Source organism: Chelmon rostratus, chromosome 10 (assembly GCF_017976325.1).
Source record: "Chelmon rostratus isolate fCheRos1 chromosome 10, fCheRos1.pri, whole genome shotgun sequence".
In the NCBI taxonomy this organism is placed as follows: domain Eukaryota; kingdom Metazoa; phylum Chordata; class Actinopteri; order Chaetodontiformes; family Chaetodontidae; genus Chelmon; species Chelmon rostratus.
In genome coordinates, this window is record NC_055667.1 from 26,794,320 (window position 1) to 26,813,184 (window position 18,865).

The 18,865-nt window shown below is 44.4% G+C and overlaps 1 protein-coding gene and 1 non-coding gene across 3 annotated transcripts in view; both read left to right on the forward strand.

Moving 5' to 3' along the window:
• Positions 1 to 16,784, forward strand: part of plxnb3 (plexin B3) — a 72,070-nt gene extending 55,286 nt beyond the window's left edge. Inside the window, exons 8-40 of one of the 2 annotated variants that reach the window (XM_041946211.1) lie at positions 1,630 to 1,762; positions 2,027 to 2,186; positions 2,259 to 2,367; positions 2,483 to 2,591; positions 2,703 to 2,822; positions 3,376 to 3,489; positions 4,566 to 4,656; positions 4,761 to 4,930; positions 5,013 to 5,164; positions 5,302 to 5,407; positions 6,544 to 6,680; positions 6,883 to 7,059; positions 7,147 to 7,312; positions 7,543 to 7,674; positions 8,030 to 8,134; positions 8,231 to 8,392; positions 8,474 to 8,625; positions 8,878 to 8,978; positions 9,537 to 9,754; positions 9,865 to 10,043; positions 10,325 to 10,391; positions 11,457 to 11,603; positions 11,811 to 11,891; positions 11,989 to 12,067; positions 12,167 to 12,270; positions 12,446 to 12,533; positions 13,138 to 13,304; positions 13,492 to 13,652; positions 13,726 to 13,873; positions 13,969 to 14,033; positions 14,384 to 14,459; positions 14,704 to 14,778; positions 15,249 to 16,784. In XM_041946211.1, coding sequence (XP_041802145.1) covers positions 1,630 to 1,762; positions 2,027 to 2,186; positions 2,259 to 2,367; positions 2,483 to 2,591; positions 2,703 to 2,822; positions 3,376 to 3,489; positions 4,566 to 4,656; positions 4,761 to 4,930; positions 5,013 to 5,164; positions 5,302 to 5,407; positions 6,544 to 6,680; positions 6,883 to 7,059; positions 7,147 to 7,312; positions 7,543 to 7,674; positions 8,030 to 8,134; positions 8,231 to 8,392; positions 8,474 to 8,625; positions 8,878 to 8,978; positions 9,537 to 9,754; positions 9,865 to 10,043; positions 10,325 to 10,391; positions 11,457 to 11,603; positions 11,811 to 11,891; positions 11,989 to 12,067; positions 12,167 to 12,270; positions 12,446 to 12,533; positions 13,138 to 13,304; positions 13,492 to 13,652; positions 13,726 to 13,873; positions 13,969 to 14,033; positions 14,384 to 14,459; positions 14,704 to 14,778; positions 15,249 to 15,353 — 4,156 coding nt within the window. In that variant the 3' untranslated portion in view covers positions 15,354 to 16,784. The remainder of the gene's footprint in view (positions 1 to 1,629; positions 1,763 to 2,026; positions 2,187 to 2,258; positions 2,368 to 2,482; positions 2,592 to 2,702; positions 2,823 to 3,375; positions 3,490 to 4,565; positions 4,657 to 4,760; positions 4,931 to 5,012; positions 5,165 to 5,301; positions 5,408 to 6,543; positions 6,681 to 6,882; positions 7,060 to 7,146; positions 7,313 to 7,542; positions 7,675 to 8,029; positions 8,135 to 8,230; positions 8,393 to 8,473; positions 8,626 to 8,877; positions 8,979 to 9,536; positions 9,755 to 9,864; positions 10,044 to 10,324; positions 10,392 to 11,456; positions 11,604 to 11,810; positions 11,892 to 11,988; positions 12,068 to 12,166; positions 12,271 to 12,445; positions 12,534 to 13,137; positions 13,305 to 13,491; positions 13,653 to 13,725; positions 13,874 to 13,968; positions 14,034 to 14,383; positions 14,460 to 14,703; positions 14,779 to 15,248) is intronic. The other variant, XM_041946212.1, reaches the window with a different exon arrangement.
• trnae-uuc lies at positions 4,324 to 4,395 on the forward strand. The gene has a single exon. It is a non-coding gene; the product is annotated as a tRNA-Glu (tRNA).
• Positions 16,785 to 18,865: the final 2,081 nt, after the last annotated feature.

Sequence of the window (18,865 nt, forward strand, 5' to 3'; positions counted from 1 at the left end):
CAAATACACACTGTTACAATACACACTGTTACAACACAAATACACACTGTTACAGCACAGATACACACTGTTACAATACACACTGTTACAACACAAATACACACTGTTACAATACACACTGTTACAGCACAGATACACACTGTTACAATACACACTGTTACAACACAAATGCACACTGTTACAGCACAGATACACACTGTTACAACACAAATACACACTGTTACAATACACACTGTTACAACACAAATACACACTGTTACAGCACAGATACACACTGTAACAACACAAATACACACTGTTACAACACAGATACACACTGTTACAGCACAGATACACACCGTAACAACACAAATACACACTGTTACAACACAGATACACACTGTTACAACACAAATACACACTGTTACAACACAAATACACACTGTTACAGCACAGATACACACTGTTACAACACAAATACACACTGTTACAACACAAATACACACTGTTACAGCACAGATACACACTGTTACAGCACAGATACACACTGTTACAGCACAGATACAGACTGTTACAACACAAATACACACTGTTACAATACAGATACACACTGTTACTGTCCAGATACACACTGTCACAATACAGATGCACACTGTTACAGCGCAGATACACACTGTTACTGTACAGATACACACTGTTACAGCGCAGATACACACTGTTACAACACAGATACACACTGTTACAACACAAATACACAGTTACAGCACAAATACACACTGTTACAATACAGATACACACTTTTACAACACAGATACACACTGTTACAATACAGATACACACTGTTACAACACAGATACACACTGTTACAGTACAGATACACACTGTTACAGCACAGATACACACTGTTACAGCACAGATACAGACTGTTACAACACAAATACACACTGTTACAATACAGATACACACTGTTACTGTCCAGATACACACTGTCACAATACAGATGCACACTGTTACAGCGCAGATACACACTGTTACTGTACAGATACACACTGTTACAGCGCAGATACACACTGTTACTGTACAGATACACACTGTTACAGCACAGATACACACTGTTACAACACAGATACACACTGTTACAACACAAATACACACTGTTACAGCACAAATACACACTGTTACAATACAGATACACACTGTTACAACACAGATACACACTGTTACAGTACAGATACACACTGTTACAGCACAGATACACACTGTTACAACACAGATACACACTGTTACAACACATATACACACTGTTACAATACATATACACACTGTTACAGCACAGATACACACTGTTACTGCACAGATACACACTGTTACAACACAGATACACACTGTTACAACACAGATAGACACTGTTACAGCACAGATACACACTGTTACAGCACAGATACACACAGTTATTGAACAGAAACTTTTCCAATTCTCATTGAAACCATGACATAACTGGATTACATGTCAACTGGACCTGCTGTTTGGTTTATTCACTTTGAATATTCAAGTAGAGCTATAATTCATAACCTACAGGATGTTGGTGTTTTTTGATTGTTGTTGATCCTTTATTGTGACTTTGATCATGTTTTTATTTGTTTTATCCAGATGTTCACGTAAACATCTGTGCCGGCGCCACATGCAGCCCAACCATTGGCTCTGGAGCTTTGAACCAACCAATCAGTGTGTAACAGTGCAAAGTCTGCAGCCGGCCAATCAGAGCAAAGACGAGCAGACACAGGTAGGCTGTTGTGAACTCAAAGTTTAATGTGAGAGAGAACACAGAGCTTACTTTGAGGAAATGCAAAAGTATTTAAAAAACACTTCCCATCATGACCCTGCAGGGCCTCCATAATTTTGTGCTTGTGAATTTGAAGATGCAGGACTAGAGAATCCAGATGTGTTTTTAAACGCAGTGGAAACAGAGACAGGACACTGGCCCAACACCAGCAGTGACCCAGAGAGGCTCAGCATGTTTGACTGCTGTTTATATGTTATCTCCAAGGTAACGCTGTCAGTCGTCGAGCTTCCCGCCCTTTCTGAAGCAGAGTCTCTGTCCTGCATCTTCGGGCTCCTCCCACCTCAACCCGCCATCGTCATGGAAACCAGCATCACCTGTCAATCACCTGCACCGGAGCTCCTCCCCCCCATGCCAACAGGAAGTGGTGAGTAGACAGCTGTGGTTTTACGTAGGACTGGTTGAGGATTTTTGACTTCCTGTGACTCTCTGCTTCCAGATCACATAATCCTGCCAGTATCACTGGTGTTTGGTCACGTGACCATCACAACAGGCAACATGACCTTCTACGACTGTGGAGCTGTGAGTCGACTGAACCAGAGCTCCCAGTAAGACACAGCAACATCACAGAGTGCAGTAACAATGATATTATGAATAGTAATGGTTAATAAGGATGATGGTGATGGTGATGATGATGGTAATGATGGTGATGATGTGTTTCAGGTGTCTAGCATGTGTCAGCAGTCTGTGGAGGTGTAACTGGTGTCCTCTGGATCAACTCTGCACTCACAACCACAGCTGTCCCAACCAACACATAATCCTCAACCAGAGAGTGAGACAGCCTGTCTGTCTGTCTGTCTTACCGCCTGACTGTCTGTCTGACTCCATCTGTCTGCCTGTCTGTTTGCTTGTCTTTCTGACCCTGTCTCTCTCTCTCTGTCAGCAGGAGTCTCCTGGTCCCACTTCATGTCCTCTGGTCTTCGCCCTGCAGAGTTCTGCTTTAGTGCCGTTGGGCTTGAGCACCACTGTGGTGCTGCGAGGACGAAACCTGGATGTTTACACGGTGAGAACAATTGTTGTTTATTATAATCACATCAGCTGTTTTAGTGTGCATACAGGGGTCTCGGGGCGCCTCACATGGACTCATGGGATCTCCACCACCCAGGACCTTTTAAGACACCAAAAGCACATTTTGTTGGGGTCTAACATGAAGACATTTTTTATTCATGGATATTGTAAAACGTATGTTCGTGTTTCAGCTCTGAAAGGTGAGGAGGGACAGAACATGTGACTGACAGTGAACAGCTGATGATTTAGGTTTCTTTGTTTGGTGGCTTCAGAGCAGGGGACCCCCAGACTGAGCATGTCACACAGGGTCCTTTCAGCAGTGGGATGACTTGTCCTGCAGAGGGTGCTAGAGAGAAAAATTCAAAAAAGTTCAATCCAAAAAAAAACGTCGGAGAAAAATGAACCGAGTCTCAGTTAGTAGAGACAAACCAAACCAACAACAACTGAGTCGAATCAGTATTTGACTTTTCACTGCGGTACTGGATTAGATCACACTGGAAAGACGTTTTTAGTTTGGTCATTCAGTCATAATCTGTGTGTTTGTGCAGGATGAAGCTCAGTATTTGTGTGTTGTGGAGATCGAAGGAGTCCAGTTCAATCTGACGGCTGTTGTAGAGAAATCACAGGACAACACGAACACCTTCACCTGCAGCCCACACCAGGTAACTCACACACTCTCATTTACCACGTTGTGCTGATGTTAATGTGCTCATGCTAACTATTCTGCTATCTTAGCAGATGGCTAACATTACATAATTGAAAGAGTAGATCGAACGGCTTTTCGTCTGGGTCACTGTGGCAACATAAAAATATTCATATACACATACATGAATATACGACTCAGATTTAGCACAGAGCCATAAAATAAAGGATTTACCAGAGTAGAGATTTATGATGCATACAGAAATGCTGAACTTACAGACGTAGACCTTCAAAGGCTAACAAACTGACTGCAGCACGTCCTCACCCAAAAAGGACTAACTACGGCAAGAGAGGAGGGTTAAATGCAAGACTTTTTTTTAAACTGCAGCACATTTACACATCTGAGAAGATGCCCAAGGTCTCAAGCACTGATCACAACTTTTGGTATCTCCATTTAAAAAGTCTCATTTCACAGATGAATAAGATGGTGACAGTGATGCTGGTTCCTCAAGAGTTTTTCTCCATTCAGGGTGAACCCTGGATGATGGAACCAGGTTTATGTTCTGAGCACCAGCCTGAGAAATTATGTTTTATCTATGGTTGCAGAGCCCCATCGGTGCCTTCTTTTAAATCACTGCTCAAAACTTTTGTTTATAGTACATCTGTTGTTTCCTTACTTTCTATCCCTATTTTATCATTTGGCAGGTTTTTAGTATACACTGTTTATCAGGTCTTATGTTCTACGCTTTCTTTATGTTTTCTTTGTTTATGCTCTGTTTTATCTTGTTCTGTAAAGCACTTTGTGTTTTTAAAAGTTCTCTACAAATAAAGTTTATTGTGATTTCAGTTTCATGTCCCATATGGTCTAGCGGTTAGGATTCCTGGTTTTCACCCAGGTGGCCCGGGTTCAACTCCCGGTATGGGAACTACGCCTTAGTGAATTTCTCCACTGTGAGATCAATGAATTCTTATCTTATCTAATGTTGTTCCAGCTGTGAGTCGGCGACAAGGTCTATGAATGGAGGAACGAGCAGCTCATCATGCTTCACCACTGATGAGGACTGATTTTAATGATGCTGTCTCTGTCTGTCTGTAGTTTCAGTATGCTGTCGGTCAGCTTCAGTATTCGGCTCCTGTCTATCTGCGTAGGGGAGAGAGACGTATTGACACCACGCCTGGCCTCCGACGTAAGAACTTCACCTGTGTGTGTGTGTGTGTGTGTGTGTGTGTGTGTGTGTGTGTAAAACAGAAACATCAGCTGATATTTGCGTCCATGTCCTGTTTTATTCAGTCCAGCTGTACGACTGCTCAGCCGGCCAGTCAGATTGCTCACAGTGCAGGGCAGTGCCGGAGGAGTATGGCTGCGTGTGGTGTCCAGGAAGCCCCACCCCCAGTTGTGTTTACAACCAATCCTGTACGAGTGTACCTGAAGACACCTGCCCACCTCCTCAGATCACCCAGGTGACTGTAATGATCAGTCAGTCTGTTTGTAGAGGTCTCATTAGTTGCTGTGCAGACATTCAAAGTGTCTGTCTGTCTACAGGTGCAACCTGTCTCCGGTCCACTGGAGGGTGGAATCCTGGTGACCATCACAGGGTCCAATCTGGGGATGAGGTACCATGATGTGGTGGACAGTGTCACGGTCGCAGGTGTTCAGTGTCTGCCCCAACCTGAAGGATACCAGATCTCAACCAGGTAACACACACACACACACACACACACACACACACACACACACACACACACACACACACACACACACACACACACACACACACACAGTGATTCTGTCTGGATAATATCTGTTAATGTTTGAGTGTGTGTGTTGGTAGGGTTGTGTGTGAGCTGCAGCCCAGTGGGAAGCAGAGAGACGGGCCTGTCCTGGTAACCGTGGGAACAACTCCACCAGGAAAGTCAACACAGATCTTCACCTATCAGGTCAGGGTCCTGTAGTGGTGGAGCGGTGGTTCTCCTCTGAGCTCCTCACCCAGTCCACTACCTTATTCTCACCCAAAGACCAGAATCACAGCTCTACCACAGAATCAGACTTGATTAGTCTACAGTTGATTTTGTCTATATTTTAATCCTAGATTTGAACTTCTGCACCGTTTTATGTGTTAGCTTCTCTTTTTGTATTTTGTCATTTACCTGAGAACCAGAATTTCATTCCAATGAGTACATGACAAATAAAGCTGAGGACTGGAACAGAGATGATGAATCCAGAGTTCACCTTCAGGGTCAGCTCCTTCTGAGCTACCAAAGTCTGATTCCACATCACTGTGGATTCATTATATCACCTGCATCTGGCCCTCACTAGTGAACAGACCCTGAGATACTTGAAGTCCTTCACTTGGGGCAGTGACTCCCTCCACCCTGAAGGGAACAGTCGGCTGTTTTTCAGCACACCAGGCCAACCAACCAACATCAAGGGATCATTAGTTATCAGCTGAAGACTGAAATCAGTTTACTAATTGATTCCAGCCTGGTGTGCTCCTCCTTGGTTGGAACGAAAACCTGCAGCCACATAGGTTTACCAAGCAGGAGTCCAAGGTCCATGCCTTTGACCACTGTCCTCTGACCTCTACACCTGCCCACACAGTGGTGGTTCCATGTCGCATCTGTGGACTCAGCCTGACTGGGCCCCTTGAATATGCACCTGGCTACGAGGTGCTTGGCAGCAAGCTCCCCACCTAGACCCAGTTCTAGGACTGGCCCCAGTATCCCCAAAATCTGCATGGGTACTTCAACTCAAAGACTCTGAGGTGTTCTGAACTAGTTAGTAGTAGTCTGGCCCTTCACCCAGGACTAGCTTGACTTGGGAAACTGAACAAACGTTTCTGCCCACAACAACATGGCTACCAGTGTCACAGGGACACACAAATCCCTGAACCACCACAGTAAGAGTCGACAGTGTCCGCCAGTGTTGTATTTTATACAGCCTCTTCACCTCCAACAAGCATGATCCTGTTGTTTTCAGTTTGTTTAATGTTAGAAGATACTTCAACCAATCAGGCTCCTCTCTGTGTTTCAAAATCCAACCTTGTATGTGTTGTGTTGTGTGTTCCTGTTTTCAGGACCCACAGCTTCTGGATCTGGTTCCTGATAAAGGTCCAGTTTCTGGGGGAACCCGACTGACCATCAGGGGACGACAGCTGCTGACGGGACAAAAGTCGGACCTGAGGGCCTTCCTGGGCCCCCAGCCCTGCTACATGTGAGTACTTTACTACTACTACTACTACTACTACTACTACAACTAATAGTAGTAGTAGTAGTAGTACTGCTCCACCTACTGGAAAACAAAAAACAATCTGACTGACACTGAACATCCTCTTCATGTTCCTTGTTTCCTCTCCTTGTTTCCTCGCCTTGTTTTCTGTTCTCATCTGCTCCCTCCTTGCTTCCTCTCCTCTCAGTGTGGAGGAGGTAAATGACACCCAGTTGGTGTGTCAGACTGGTTCCAGTAATCAGACTGGCGGAGTCACAGTTCGGGTTTTGTTCGGCAAAGCGGAGCGAACCATTCCCCTCGTTACGTTCCGCTACCTTGACGACCCCGTCATCACCGACGCCACACCTGCAGAGAGCTTCTACGCGTAAGAACCTGATCACCAATCACCAATAATCAATCACATTAGAAGTCAAACCACAGTCCTAAGAAAGTGGCAACTTCCTGTCCTCAGAGGTGGGCGAGCCATCATGGTAACAGGCAGAAACCTTGACGTTGTGCAACAGCCAATCATAGCGGTGTGGGTGGAGCCTGTGGAGGTCCAGAGGGTGAAACGGAGAAGACGAATGGCTCTGCTGACTGCCAAGCAGCAGCTGGTCTTCAACAGCACCATGACAACGGTGAGATCAGCCGGCCAATCAGAAATCAGTTAGAGTTAGAATGTCAGACAGGGTTAAAGGTCATCCTGACTCTTTCTCTAAAATACACTTTCAATTTTAGTAGTTAGATTAGGTTTATCTCCTTTTAATTTCTCACTTCCTGTCTCTCCACCCATCTGTCTGTCCCTCCTTTCTCTCTTTCCACCCGTCCATCCCTCATCCTGCTTGTCTCCCTTGTCTCCGCATCTCAGGTGTCAGAGCGCTGCTCTGTCCTGTCGTCCTCTCAGATGACCTGTCTGACCCCCACAGTGACACCAGAGGTCAAAGTGAAGGGACTCTGGTTTCAACTGGACAACGTCAGAGTCCACTACGAGAGCATCAAGGTATCTGTCTGTCTGTCTGTGTGTGACACAGGATGAGGAGGTGGGAATGAAACCACTCCTGGTTCAGGACTCATTTTAACTCTGGTAAAACTCCAGGATCTGGTCTGTAGAAGACATGGACATTTAGCAGGACAAGGGGAGGCAAAGATACTACAGGAGATGAATTAGAGTAAAAAATTGCACTCCTCATAGCACGTTGCCATCCTTCAGTGGAACTTCCACTTCCTGAGGACATCATCTCTGATCTTCAAAAGCCAGCACCTGATGAGAACATCATCCAACACCTCAACAGAATCCGCAGTGATTGCTGATGGTCTGATGGAGAAACCTGTCTGTCTATCTGTTTGTCTCTCAGGGTAAAAGCTTCACCTACTATTCAAACCCAGAGTTTTTTCCTCTGAATCGAGAAGCTCCAGATGCTCCGTATCGCTTCAAACCAGGAGGAGTGATCGCTGTGGAGGTAAACGCCTTTAATGAACAACAGAAGCCAATCGTGTGTTCGCTCGCAGACAGAGTAAAACATTCATCATGTCTGTGTTTCCATGGCGTCACTCAGGGTCAGGACCTGACCAGAGCCATATCCAGACAGGAAGTGACGGCTCGGCTAGGAGATCAGGAGTGTGAGGTGAAAACTCTGGACAACACTCACCTGTACTGTGAACCTCCAGAGATCCAACCAGTGAGTGTGGACGACAGCAACGAGCTGCCCAGCCTCAAGGTACACACACACACACACACACACTCACATAGACACACACAGATTTTTATACCTAAAAATCCCCATCTGTCTGTCTCTCAGGTGTTCATGGGAAACCTGCAGGTGGACCTGGGATTGGTTCAATATGACAGTGACTCTCTGCTGTCTCCCGTCCCATTGGCTGCTCAGATTAGTTTGGGGGCGGGAGCAGCTGTCATCATCCTGTCAGTGCTGGTCGTCATCCTCATGTACAGGTACCTGTCTGTCTTTATTCACTTTCCTCTTCTGTTTGTCTCACAGTACACATTTTGTATTCTCTGTTGAAGCTCTACAATAATGAAATACTGCATGTTAACCTGGAAATTTTCTAGATGATTAAACTCTCAGATCTCCACTAGAAGTTAGCATTACATTCAAACAGTTAGTAAAGAGTCGCCAGTAGACGAGCTTGTATATACAGTTGTAGAAAAACTTGTTGTTTCTGCTGTGTTTGTGTGTCTGTGTAGGAGGAAGAGTAAACAGGCTCTCAGAGATTATAAGAAGGTTTTGCTGCAGTTGGAAACTCTGGAGATCAACGTGGGAGACCAGTGTCGGAAAGAGTTCACTGGTACACAAACACACACGCACCAAACATCTACAGATGGTACAGTCTCATCCAAAGTGTGCAGGCTAAACTGTGGGAACACTTTTCCTGATGTTCCTCAGGTCAAGTCAGCTTTATGTGTACAGTCGAAAATCACAAGTCAGCCTCAAAAGCCTTCGCAATCAATACAACACCTTCTACCCTCAGACCTGCAGTTCACAGAAGCAACAATCCACAAAAAAGCTTTTACGTGGATGAAAGGCTCATAAATGGGAAATGGACTGCACTTAAAGAGCACATTTCAGCCTTCAGAGGACAAAGTCCTTTAGAGTTTTACCCATTCACACATGCAAGATGCTGGCCTGGTCATCAGGAGTAAACTGGGGTTCAGTGGCTTGCATAGTCTAGTATATGACAGCAGGAGTCCATGATCAAACCACCAACCCTGCAGTTGAGAGTGAGTGTTTGTCACTTTAACAGACTGACAGGCTTCAACTGCAGCTCTTTGACAAATCTTTTTCATGTGACTGAAGCAGAGGCTGCCTACAGCTGTAACCTCCTCTTCCTCTTGTCTGTGCGTAGACCTGATGACAGAGATGATGGACCTGAGCAGTGATGTTGGAGGACCAGGACTGCCCCTGCTGGACTACAGAACATATGCAGAGAGAGTCTTCTTCCCCGGCCAGCAGGTGGCACCACTGAGCCGCCAGCTGGACCTGCCGGAGTCCAGGAGGCAGACTGTGGAACAGGGCCTGCAGCAGCTCAACAACTTGCTCAACAACAGACTCTTCCTCACCAGGGTAGGTCAGAGGGGGCAGGAGGAGGGCCATGTGATGCTGATACAACCTGGTCTGAGATCAGGAGACGCCTGGACCTGCTGGTGATGGTTTGTTCTGTCTCTGTCTTTCAGTTCATCCACACTCTGGAGGCCCAGCAGGGTTTCTCTCAGAGAGACCGGGGCTACGTCGCCAGCCTGCTCACCATGGCCCTGCACGATAAGCTGGAGTATTTCACCGAGGTCATGAAGAGTCTGCTCCAGGATCTGGTGCAGCAGTATGTCGTCAAGAACCCCAAACTTATGCTACGCCGGTATGTGAAACAAATAAACCGTCATGAGAAAAAACATAGATGCAATCAGGATACTAAACCTTCAGAACCAAATAAGAGCACATGTGAGTCTGGTCCATATACAGTGTGGTTACCGGATCTGGCAAATAAAGGTCATTGTCGACACCTGGAATAATCATCGGATTAGTCTGATGGAGGATTTTCAGAAACTGATGGTTTGTTGATCATCCAGTTCAACAGCTAGAAGGAGATGTTCTTCAAACATGGAACTGACGTTTCTGTCTGTCTGTCCTGTGTTTCAGGACAGAGACAGTTGTAGAGAAGATGTTGACCAACTGGATGTCGATCTGCCTCTACTCCTTCCTTAAGGTAAATACCTGTCTGTTTGCTGGCTGTCTGTCTGTAGTCACACTAACCTGTTGTGATAATGATAATAACTTATGATAATAAGCACATTTCAAAACTGCCGTTACACAGAAGAAGGCAGGAGAACAACCAACACTGGGTAAGAAATAAACAATAAAACAGCTAAAAGTAAAGATAAAATAATGGATAAAAGGAAAGTAAAAATAGCAATTAAAATATGTAACAAAAAACTAAGAAAAGGTCAAACAGTAAACGTAGGTCTTGAGAGATGATTTAAAAAGGGGCAGTGAATATTCTAGTCTAGGTTTCTCAGGTATTCAACACTGGGAAGTTAAATTGAGGAGATATGATCATGCATTCATGATTTGAAAAAAGTCTGGCAGGTTCAAAACAGTTCAGTCAAAAACAGGGTATTCAGGATCTGTGCAAGAAGTTTTTATGATAAGGGCCTCAAAGCTGGAGAGACTGTTAGAAGAGTAGAGGCCACATTTTTACCTGGTTTGGTAATTTGATTTTCAGATAAAATAAAATAATTTAAAATTAATGTCTTATTTGAGAGGGTTCATTCATTTAAAAGATCTACCTTCACATCAGTGGTAGTAGGCTATTACTCTGAATCAGTTTACGGCTCACAGACTGATGAAGATCGTAGATGTGGTCTGTTTCTGTCCATCATGTTATCACAGAACCAGATGATAATATCAATGAAATGAACAGTCGGAGGCAGTGGTCCAGAGAATAATGAAGTGTAGGGTAACATACACCCAGGGAGGTGGTAGTGGGCACGCCCCAACCACAAGTGGTTGGCAGGGAAGTGACCAAGAGTGGATGTTGACATGTGATGAAGGACAGTCAGTGTGAGGGAGAGCTCCAGTTAAAGAGCATGGGTGTAGGCCATCAGGGTGGACGCCAGCCTGGACAACTCCAGGTGTGGAAGCCGAGAGTGGGGCTAGAGAGACGTTATCAGAGCTTCTGATAATCAAAAACACAACACCGACGCATCCCGCCACGCAATCTGTATCTCTTCAGTCCCCCCGCCCATCTCACCCTCCCTTGTCTGTCTGTCAGGAGGTGGCGGGGGAGCCTCTCTACATGCTCTACAGAGCCATAAAGTATCAGGTGGATAAAGGACCAGTCGACGCTGTGACGGGAAAAGCCAAACGAACGCTGAACGACAGCCACCTGCTGCGAGAGGACATTGATTACTGCGCTATGGTAACCATGGCAACACACATAGACACTTGGCAAGGTGTCCTCATACATTGTAGACAAACAATGGACGATGGGGGCAAAGAGCTCCATGCTGTGTTCAGGTCATGGTGACCTTCAACATGTCTGTCTCTCTCTATACTTGTCTCTCTGTCTGTGTACTTGTCTGTCTCTTTCTGTACTTGTCTGTCTCTGTACTTGTCTCTCTCTCAGACTCTGACAGTGTTGGTGAAGAATGGAGTTGAAGTTCAACCTTGTCCTGTTAAAGTGCTCGACACTGACACCATCACACAGGTGGGTACCTGTAGGGGTAGTGTGTTCCTCATCTGCCTGTCTGCCTGCCTGTCTGTCTCTCAACCTGTCTGTCTTTTTCCTGTCTGTCTGTGTGCAGGTAAAGGATAAGATCCTGGATCAGGTGTACAGAGGAGCTCCGTTCTCTCAGAGGCCACCAGCAGACAGTCTAGACCTGGGTACACACACACACACACACACACACACACACACCTGTTTCACCTTCCTGCTTTGATTGACAGCTCATGCTAATCTGTGTTTCTGTGTTTGATTGACAGAGTGGCGTTCAGGTCAGGCGGGTCACCTGACCCTGTCAGATGATGATGTCACAGCAGTGGTTCAGGGTCGCTGGAAACGACTTAATACTCTGCAGCACTACAAGGTAACCACGACAACTGCCCACAGGGTGTCGTCAGTTTCTCTTCTTCTACACATTCTGCGCTTCTTTCCAGCTTCATCATCATCTTGATCTGTGTCATCTCTTTCACTCTTCCTCCCGTCTGTCCTTGTTTATGTCCCAGCAGTTAAACATTAAGCTCTCCTCTTGCGTTCTTCAGGTTCCAGACGGAGCGACCGTAGCCCTGATTCCTCGTTCTCAGAGTTCTGGTGGAGTTGGAGTCAACCAGGTCTTCCAGACAGGAGAGAGTACGAGCACAACGCATCTAAACCATCTAGAAAGCATAGAACATGTGGAACATCCACAAGCCAGCACAAAACAAACAGAACCATATCAAACATCTAGAAAATTTAGAAGATCAAGAATATTAAGAACATCTGAAACCTGGAGCCAACACAGAGAATCATGTAGAACATGTAGAACACAGACCCAAACCAGGGCACTTAAGAACACCCACAAACCAAAATAAACATAAAACTACCTAGAACCATTAGCCTACACAAGGAGAACTGAATAAAGCAAAAAGACCTAAAAGACATTCAGAGCCTCTAGAAAAACAGAATCCATGCAGAAATACCACATAGAGCCTGGATAAAACCATCCAGATCACCTAGAAGCCAGAACTGAGACCACAAGGATTATATATAACCCAGAGCGAACACAGGAAGGACCACGTAAAGCATCTGCAGCCTAGAATCAGTATGAAGAGCAGCATCTAGATCTAGAATTCAAAACAAACACAACATCTAAACCCTCTGTAACAGACACGGGGTTCTCCTATGTGTGAGATGAATCCCTCAGGGTTTTCTTATTGGTCGTCTTGGTGACTTACAGTCTGTGTGGTTACCATAGAAACACCAATGCTGGAGGGTGAGGAAGAGGAGGGTCTGCGTCTATGGCATCTGGTGAAGAGCAGCGAAGATCCTGAAATCCCAAAACACAGAAAGAGCAGCATGAGGGAGAGAGAGAGAGCCAAGGCCATACCTGAGATCTACCTGACCAGACTGCTGTCCATGAAGGTAACACACACATTAACACACCTGAGATCTACCTGACCAGACTGCTGTCCATGAAGGTAACACACACATCCCTGTCTGTCTGCCTGTCTCTCTCTCTACCTGCATCCCTGTCTGTCTGCCTGTCTCTCTCTCTACCTGCATCCCTGTCTGTCTGCCTGTTTCTCTCTGCCTGTCTGTCTCTCTGTAGGGGACGTTGCAGAAGTTCGTGGATGATGTCTTCGTGGCAATCCTCAGTACAAAACGTCCTCCTCCTATTGCCGTGAGATTCTTCTTTGACTTCCTGGATGACATGGCAGAGAAACACGGCATCGACGACCCTGAGACCGTCCACATCTGGAAGACCAACAGGTGTGAAACATACTTGGACACCTATCTGTCTGTCTGACCTGTCTGTCTCTCTGACCTGTATCTTTCTCTCCAGTCTCCCTCTTAGGTTCTGGGTGAACATCCTGAAGAACCCTCAGTTTGTTTTGGATGTTCAGGTGACTGACAGCATTGATGCTGTCCTGTCCGTCATTGCTCAGACCTTCATCGACTCCTGCACCACCTCCGAGCACAAAGTGGGACGGGTACGAACTGTCTGTCTCTCTGTATGTTTACTGTGAAGGTGTGAGGCTGTACATGTATTAACTCTGTGTGGTTTGGTAACTCTCTGTCCAATCAGGACTCTCCTGTAAACAAACTGCTGTATGCCAGAGAGATACCCCGATACAAACAGCTGGTGGAGAGGTGAGACAGCTTCCTGTCAGAGTTATCACTGTTTTAATTTAACATGTAAAGCCGACCGTGCATAGAAACACACAGTTACCATAGAAGCACATCCTCACTGCAGCACAGTTACTATAGAAACACATTCTCACTGCAGCACAGTTACTATAGAAACACATACTCATTGCAGCACAGTTACCATAGAAACATACACTCACTGCACTACAGTTAAACACATCATTGAAATACCTGCTACCTAGCTCATAAACACTGTGGTTCGAATATTTTTTTTTAAGTGGAAATATTACACTAATGTGACACCACATAAATTCTGTGTGTGTGTGTGTTTGTGTGTGTGTGTGTGTGTGTAGGTATTACAGTGATATCCACAGTGCTGCATCAGGCTGTTATCAGGAGATGAATTCCACTCTGACTGAGCTGTCTGGGGTCAGTAAACAAATTTAACTACAGATAGTGATTTCTGAAATACACAAATCTACAGAAGGAAACAAATTCACATTAATACCGTCTCTGTCTGTCTGTCTCTCTGTTTATGTCTCTGTCTCTCTCTCTCTATCTGCCTGTTTCTCTGTCTATCTGTCTGTCTGTCTCTGTCTGTCTCTCTGTTTGTCTCTCTGTCTGTCTGTCTATCTATCTCTCTGTTTATGTCTGTTTCTCTGTTTGTCTGCAGAGTTTTGCTTCAGAGATGAACAGTCTTGTTGCTCTTCATGAACTCTACAAGTACATCAACAAATATTACGATCAGGTAACTAATACACACACACACACACACACACACACACACACACAGTTTGTTGTCACCGTACTAGCCTGTGTTGGTCTCTTAACTTCTGGTTGCTGTTGTGTAGAGTCTCATTTCTGATTCATTCACACAGCCTGCTAGACAGAGATTCTCAACCATTCACATTTTAGAGGTGGTCATGTGACCTGACATCCACCTCAGATACCAAATGACAAAAATCTTTTGAGAAAAGTTATGTTTGTCAGAATCTGATGAATTATCCAGCTGTATCCACCTGTCTCTCTCTCTGTCACCTGTCTCTCTGTATCCACCTGTCTCTTTCTCTCTCACCTGTCTCTCTCTCTGTCACCTGTCTCTCCGTATCCACCTGTCTCTCTCTCCGTCACCTGTCTCTCTGTATCCATTTGTCACTCTCTCTCTCTCACCTGTCTCTCTATATGCGCCTGTCTCTCTCTCTATCACCTGTCTGTCAGATCATCATGTCCCTGGAGGAGGACAGTTCAGGTCAGAAGATGCAATTAGCTTATCGGCTGCAGCAGGTCGCCGCCCTGGTGGAGAACAAGGTCACTGACCTCTGATGACCTCTGGCCACGTAGACCTAGCTACCGCAAGCAATGACCTCTGACCCCGTGACCCTGACCCAGACACCTCTGCTAAAGGAGAGTAGGATGAAGACACTTCCTGTTGAACATCTTCAGCAGCTCTGAGAGACTGAAATCATTTGACTCCTGTTAACACTGTGTCTTCCTGCTGTGTGTGTGTGTGTGTGTGTGTGTTGAGGATATATGAGGTTTTTATAGTCAGACTCAGGAGATCCCAGTTCTTTAGGTTCCTTCACTCTGAAGCAGCAGTCAAACTAAACTTAAAGTGAACTGAATCCAAACCTAAACCAAACCCAGAGACCAATGTGACACCTAAAAACGACAATCTAACCAATCAGATCAGGGAACATCATCATCACCTGCTGCCTTGCACTACATTTCCCAGAGTTCCCTGCTGTTCTGCTGTCCGTGGGGAGTCAGAAAGCACAATTTGAATAGTTTCTATTCTGATCACATGTACTGATTATTGACCTGCTGATCTCAGACTTGCTGGATGCTTTTTATTGACAGAATAGTTTTGCCTTTACTACTGAAACCAGCACGACTCTGCACGTCAGGAGTTTTAAAGATCCCAAAAGGTGGGAGTTTTACTGAATGCAATAATCAGGGAGTGTTTTTTAATCGCATTTTCAGGGTGATTCCAGTTTCTGCTTCTTTCAAAAGTCTCCGGCTCAAACAAAAACTTCTTCCTGGAGCTCTTCAGATGAACTCGACCCCTGACAGCCACAGGACTGCATTGTGATTGACTGACCAATCAGAGCCAAACTCTTCCAGCTGCTTAGAATAGATTCATCATAATCAGGGGATTCCTCTGCAGCAGTAAATAAGTGTCAACAACATGAAGGCGCTCTGAGCTATCTGTCGAGTTTAGTCAGTTTGAAGACCTGGTCTACAACTAAAGCTGAAATATGTGGTTTCATAAGCTTGGTGACGTAGTGACTATTTACAAAAACTAACGTGCAGTAGTCACTAGTCAATCACAAAAGCTAAATTAAGTAGCTCGCTAATGGAACAAAGAGTTAGCACTGTTTATTCCATCAACCAGACCTGCTGTATCTCTGTCGTGGAGTAGTTTATACTACTATACTACTACTTACACTACTACAGAGGAGCTCTAATAAAACAGGTGACACCCAGCTAATAAGCTACGATAACTTCCTCCATTTTGGACTCACTTTGGCTTCACTCAATGCTCAGCTCTCTCAGGAAGGCTTGCTATTGGTTAACGGCACAAATGGAACTGAAAGGAAAAGATTTGCACAGATGTATTTCATCACTTTGAGCGAATCCATGGAGTGATTCCATTGAAATCAACTTATTTAGCAGCAACATTACGCAGTTTGAAATGCATCTGTGACTGAGTCCTTTTGCTGTTTTTTTTTTTTTTAAGAGAAATACGAGCTACAGAAGATGCAGTTGTTTTATCTGGAAACTTACCTGACCAGCTGCCTCACCAGGTAGTCAGCAAGCTAGTGATGTAGCTTACTCTACACTTTTTATGTAGAAACGAGGAAACAAGGACATGAGCTCACCTTTGGCTAACACGTTGAAAAGCTGGAAAACAGAAGGAAACTAGAAACACACTGAAAATAAAGTTTAACCGAAACGTTAAAATTGAACCTGCTGAATGAACAATGAGCTGATGATGATGATAAAAACAATCTGCAATCAGGGGGGAGTTTCAACTGTGTGTGTGTGTGTGTGTGTTAGTGTTTGCTAATTACTAACTTATTATGTGTACATACTGTGAGTCCTATTTATACCTATTTATCCCAGCTGTGCCTTCACTCTTGCAGCTAGGTGTTGCTGTCTGTCTGTTCAGTGCATCTTGGGAAGATACATTTATTTTAATGTTTAACTGTTAGTAAAACATGGTGGAAAAACAACAGCGACTTACACAAACCATCACTCATCATAGCCCAGATTGAACCCAAACAGCCTGAGTGTATATTTACTGTATATACACACACAGCTAATTACATGCTACATTGCAGAACAACTAGCATAACATCTTGCTAGGTGAGAAATAACTATTTTAAATTTGCTTTGTTGTCGTGTAAACTGTTGCTTCCAAGGTCAAGAGTTTGTTTGTAGCTACTAACATATCCGCTAGTTAGAAACAACCAGCAGAACAGATGATATGCTAGTTCTTTGTTTAAGAATGTTCGCTACGAATGTTGACAGGATGTTACAGACAAGGAGACAAGTGTGTAATATCCTCGAACAAAAACAGCTGCAGACACCCTGTTTGAAACTAGCTGTTTGCACTGTGCTAAGAATAATGGCTAGCTACACGCTGCCTGTATAACGTTAAAGTTATATTTCAAGCTAGCATAACACTATGCTAGGTGTAACTAGCCGTTGTAGGTATAACATAAACAAAGTCTAAAATTTTATGGTTAGTTTTTGTGTGAGTTTTTTGATACTAGCTGTCATGTAGCTACAACCACAGCTAGCATTACTAATAATATATGATTATGCTTGCTATTTGTTTGACCTTGTAGAAACAGTGTAATGCTAACTAAACACAGCAGTGTTTGTTGTCTTGAGGACAATAAAATATATTTGTAATATCACAAACAGACTACGACCAACAAGCATGTTTGGAGTCAAGTGCAATGTTGCATCGTATCAGCTGACACCTACATCTGTTAACAGTGGCTGGTGTTTTGACACTCCATCAGCGTGTGTGTTGGCCTTTGGGTTGTTCATAGCAACAACCCTTTGGCTACCAACAACTAGCATATGACTTTAAACTACTTTTGCTTAGTTGATTTAACATTGGCATAGCATGATATTGTTTAGCTCTAATATAAATCACCTGTTTTGTCATACAGGTTGAATCCAAATATGTTAACTTCTCTGAATATATTAGCAGTGACGGTTAAGGTTAGAGAAGGTTTTTCTGTGCATATCCACCTTTCTGTAGTTTGCACATATCTCATACCTGTCAACAATGTGATTTGAAAATAAGGGATTTTTTCTGGGCCCCCTGCCCTGGGCCGTCCCACCACCGTCACCACTGTCCACTGACGTTTAGACAAGGGGACACACAGTGAATCCTAAAATCACTACAAGGCAACCACCCGCTTTAAACTATCAAGGAGTGGGTTAACTAGTTCCTCCATGAAGTGACTCCATCAGATGGTCAGAATCAGACACCTGGTTGAAACTGAAATGCTGTGAACATCCTGCGTCACACAAAAGGAAAGCACTTAGTTTATTTGTGTATAATTGGAGGACGTGAACACATGAGTGACACAGTTTGAGAGAGGCTGCTGGCAGTCAGACAGCTGGTAGCAGAAGCTGACCATGAAAATGATGGCAGAGATAGAATAAATACAGTCATTGCTAGAGCATGTTTCTTATACTTTGCAGGTTTGTCACTTCCCCCCCTTGTGATTCAATAGAATCCATATGTCATATTTTACAAAAAGCATGACAGACTGATGTTAATCTTCATTAAGTAATCCTCCTCCTTTTTGGAG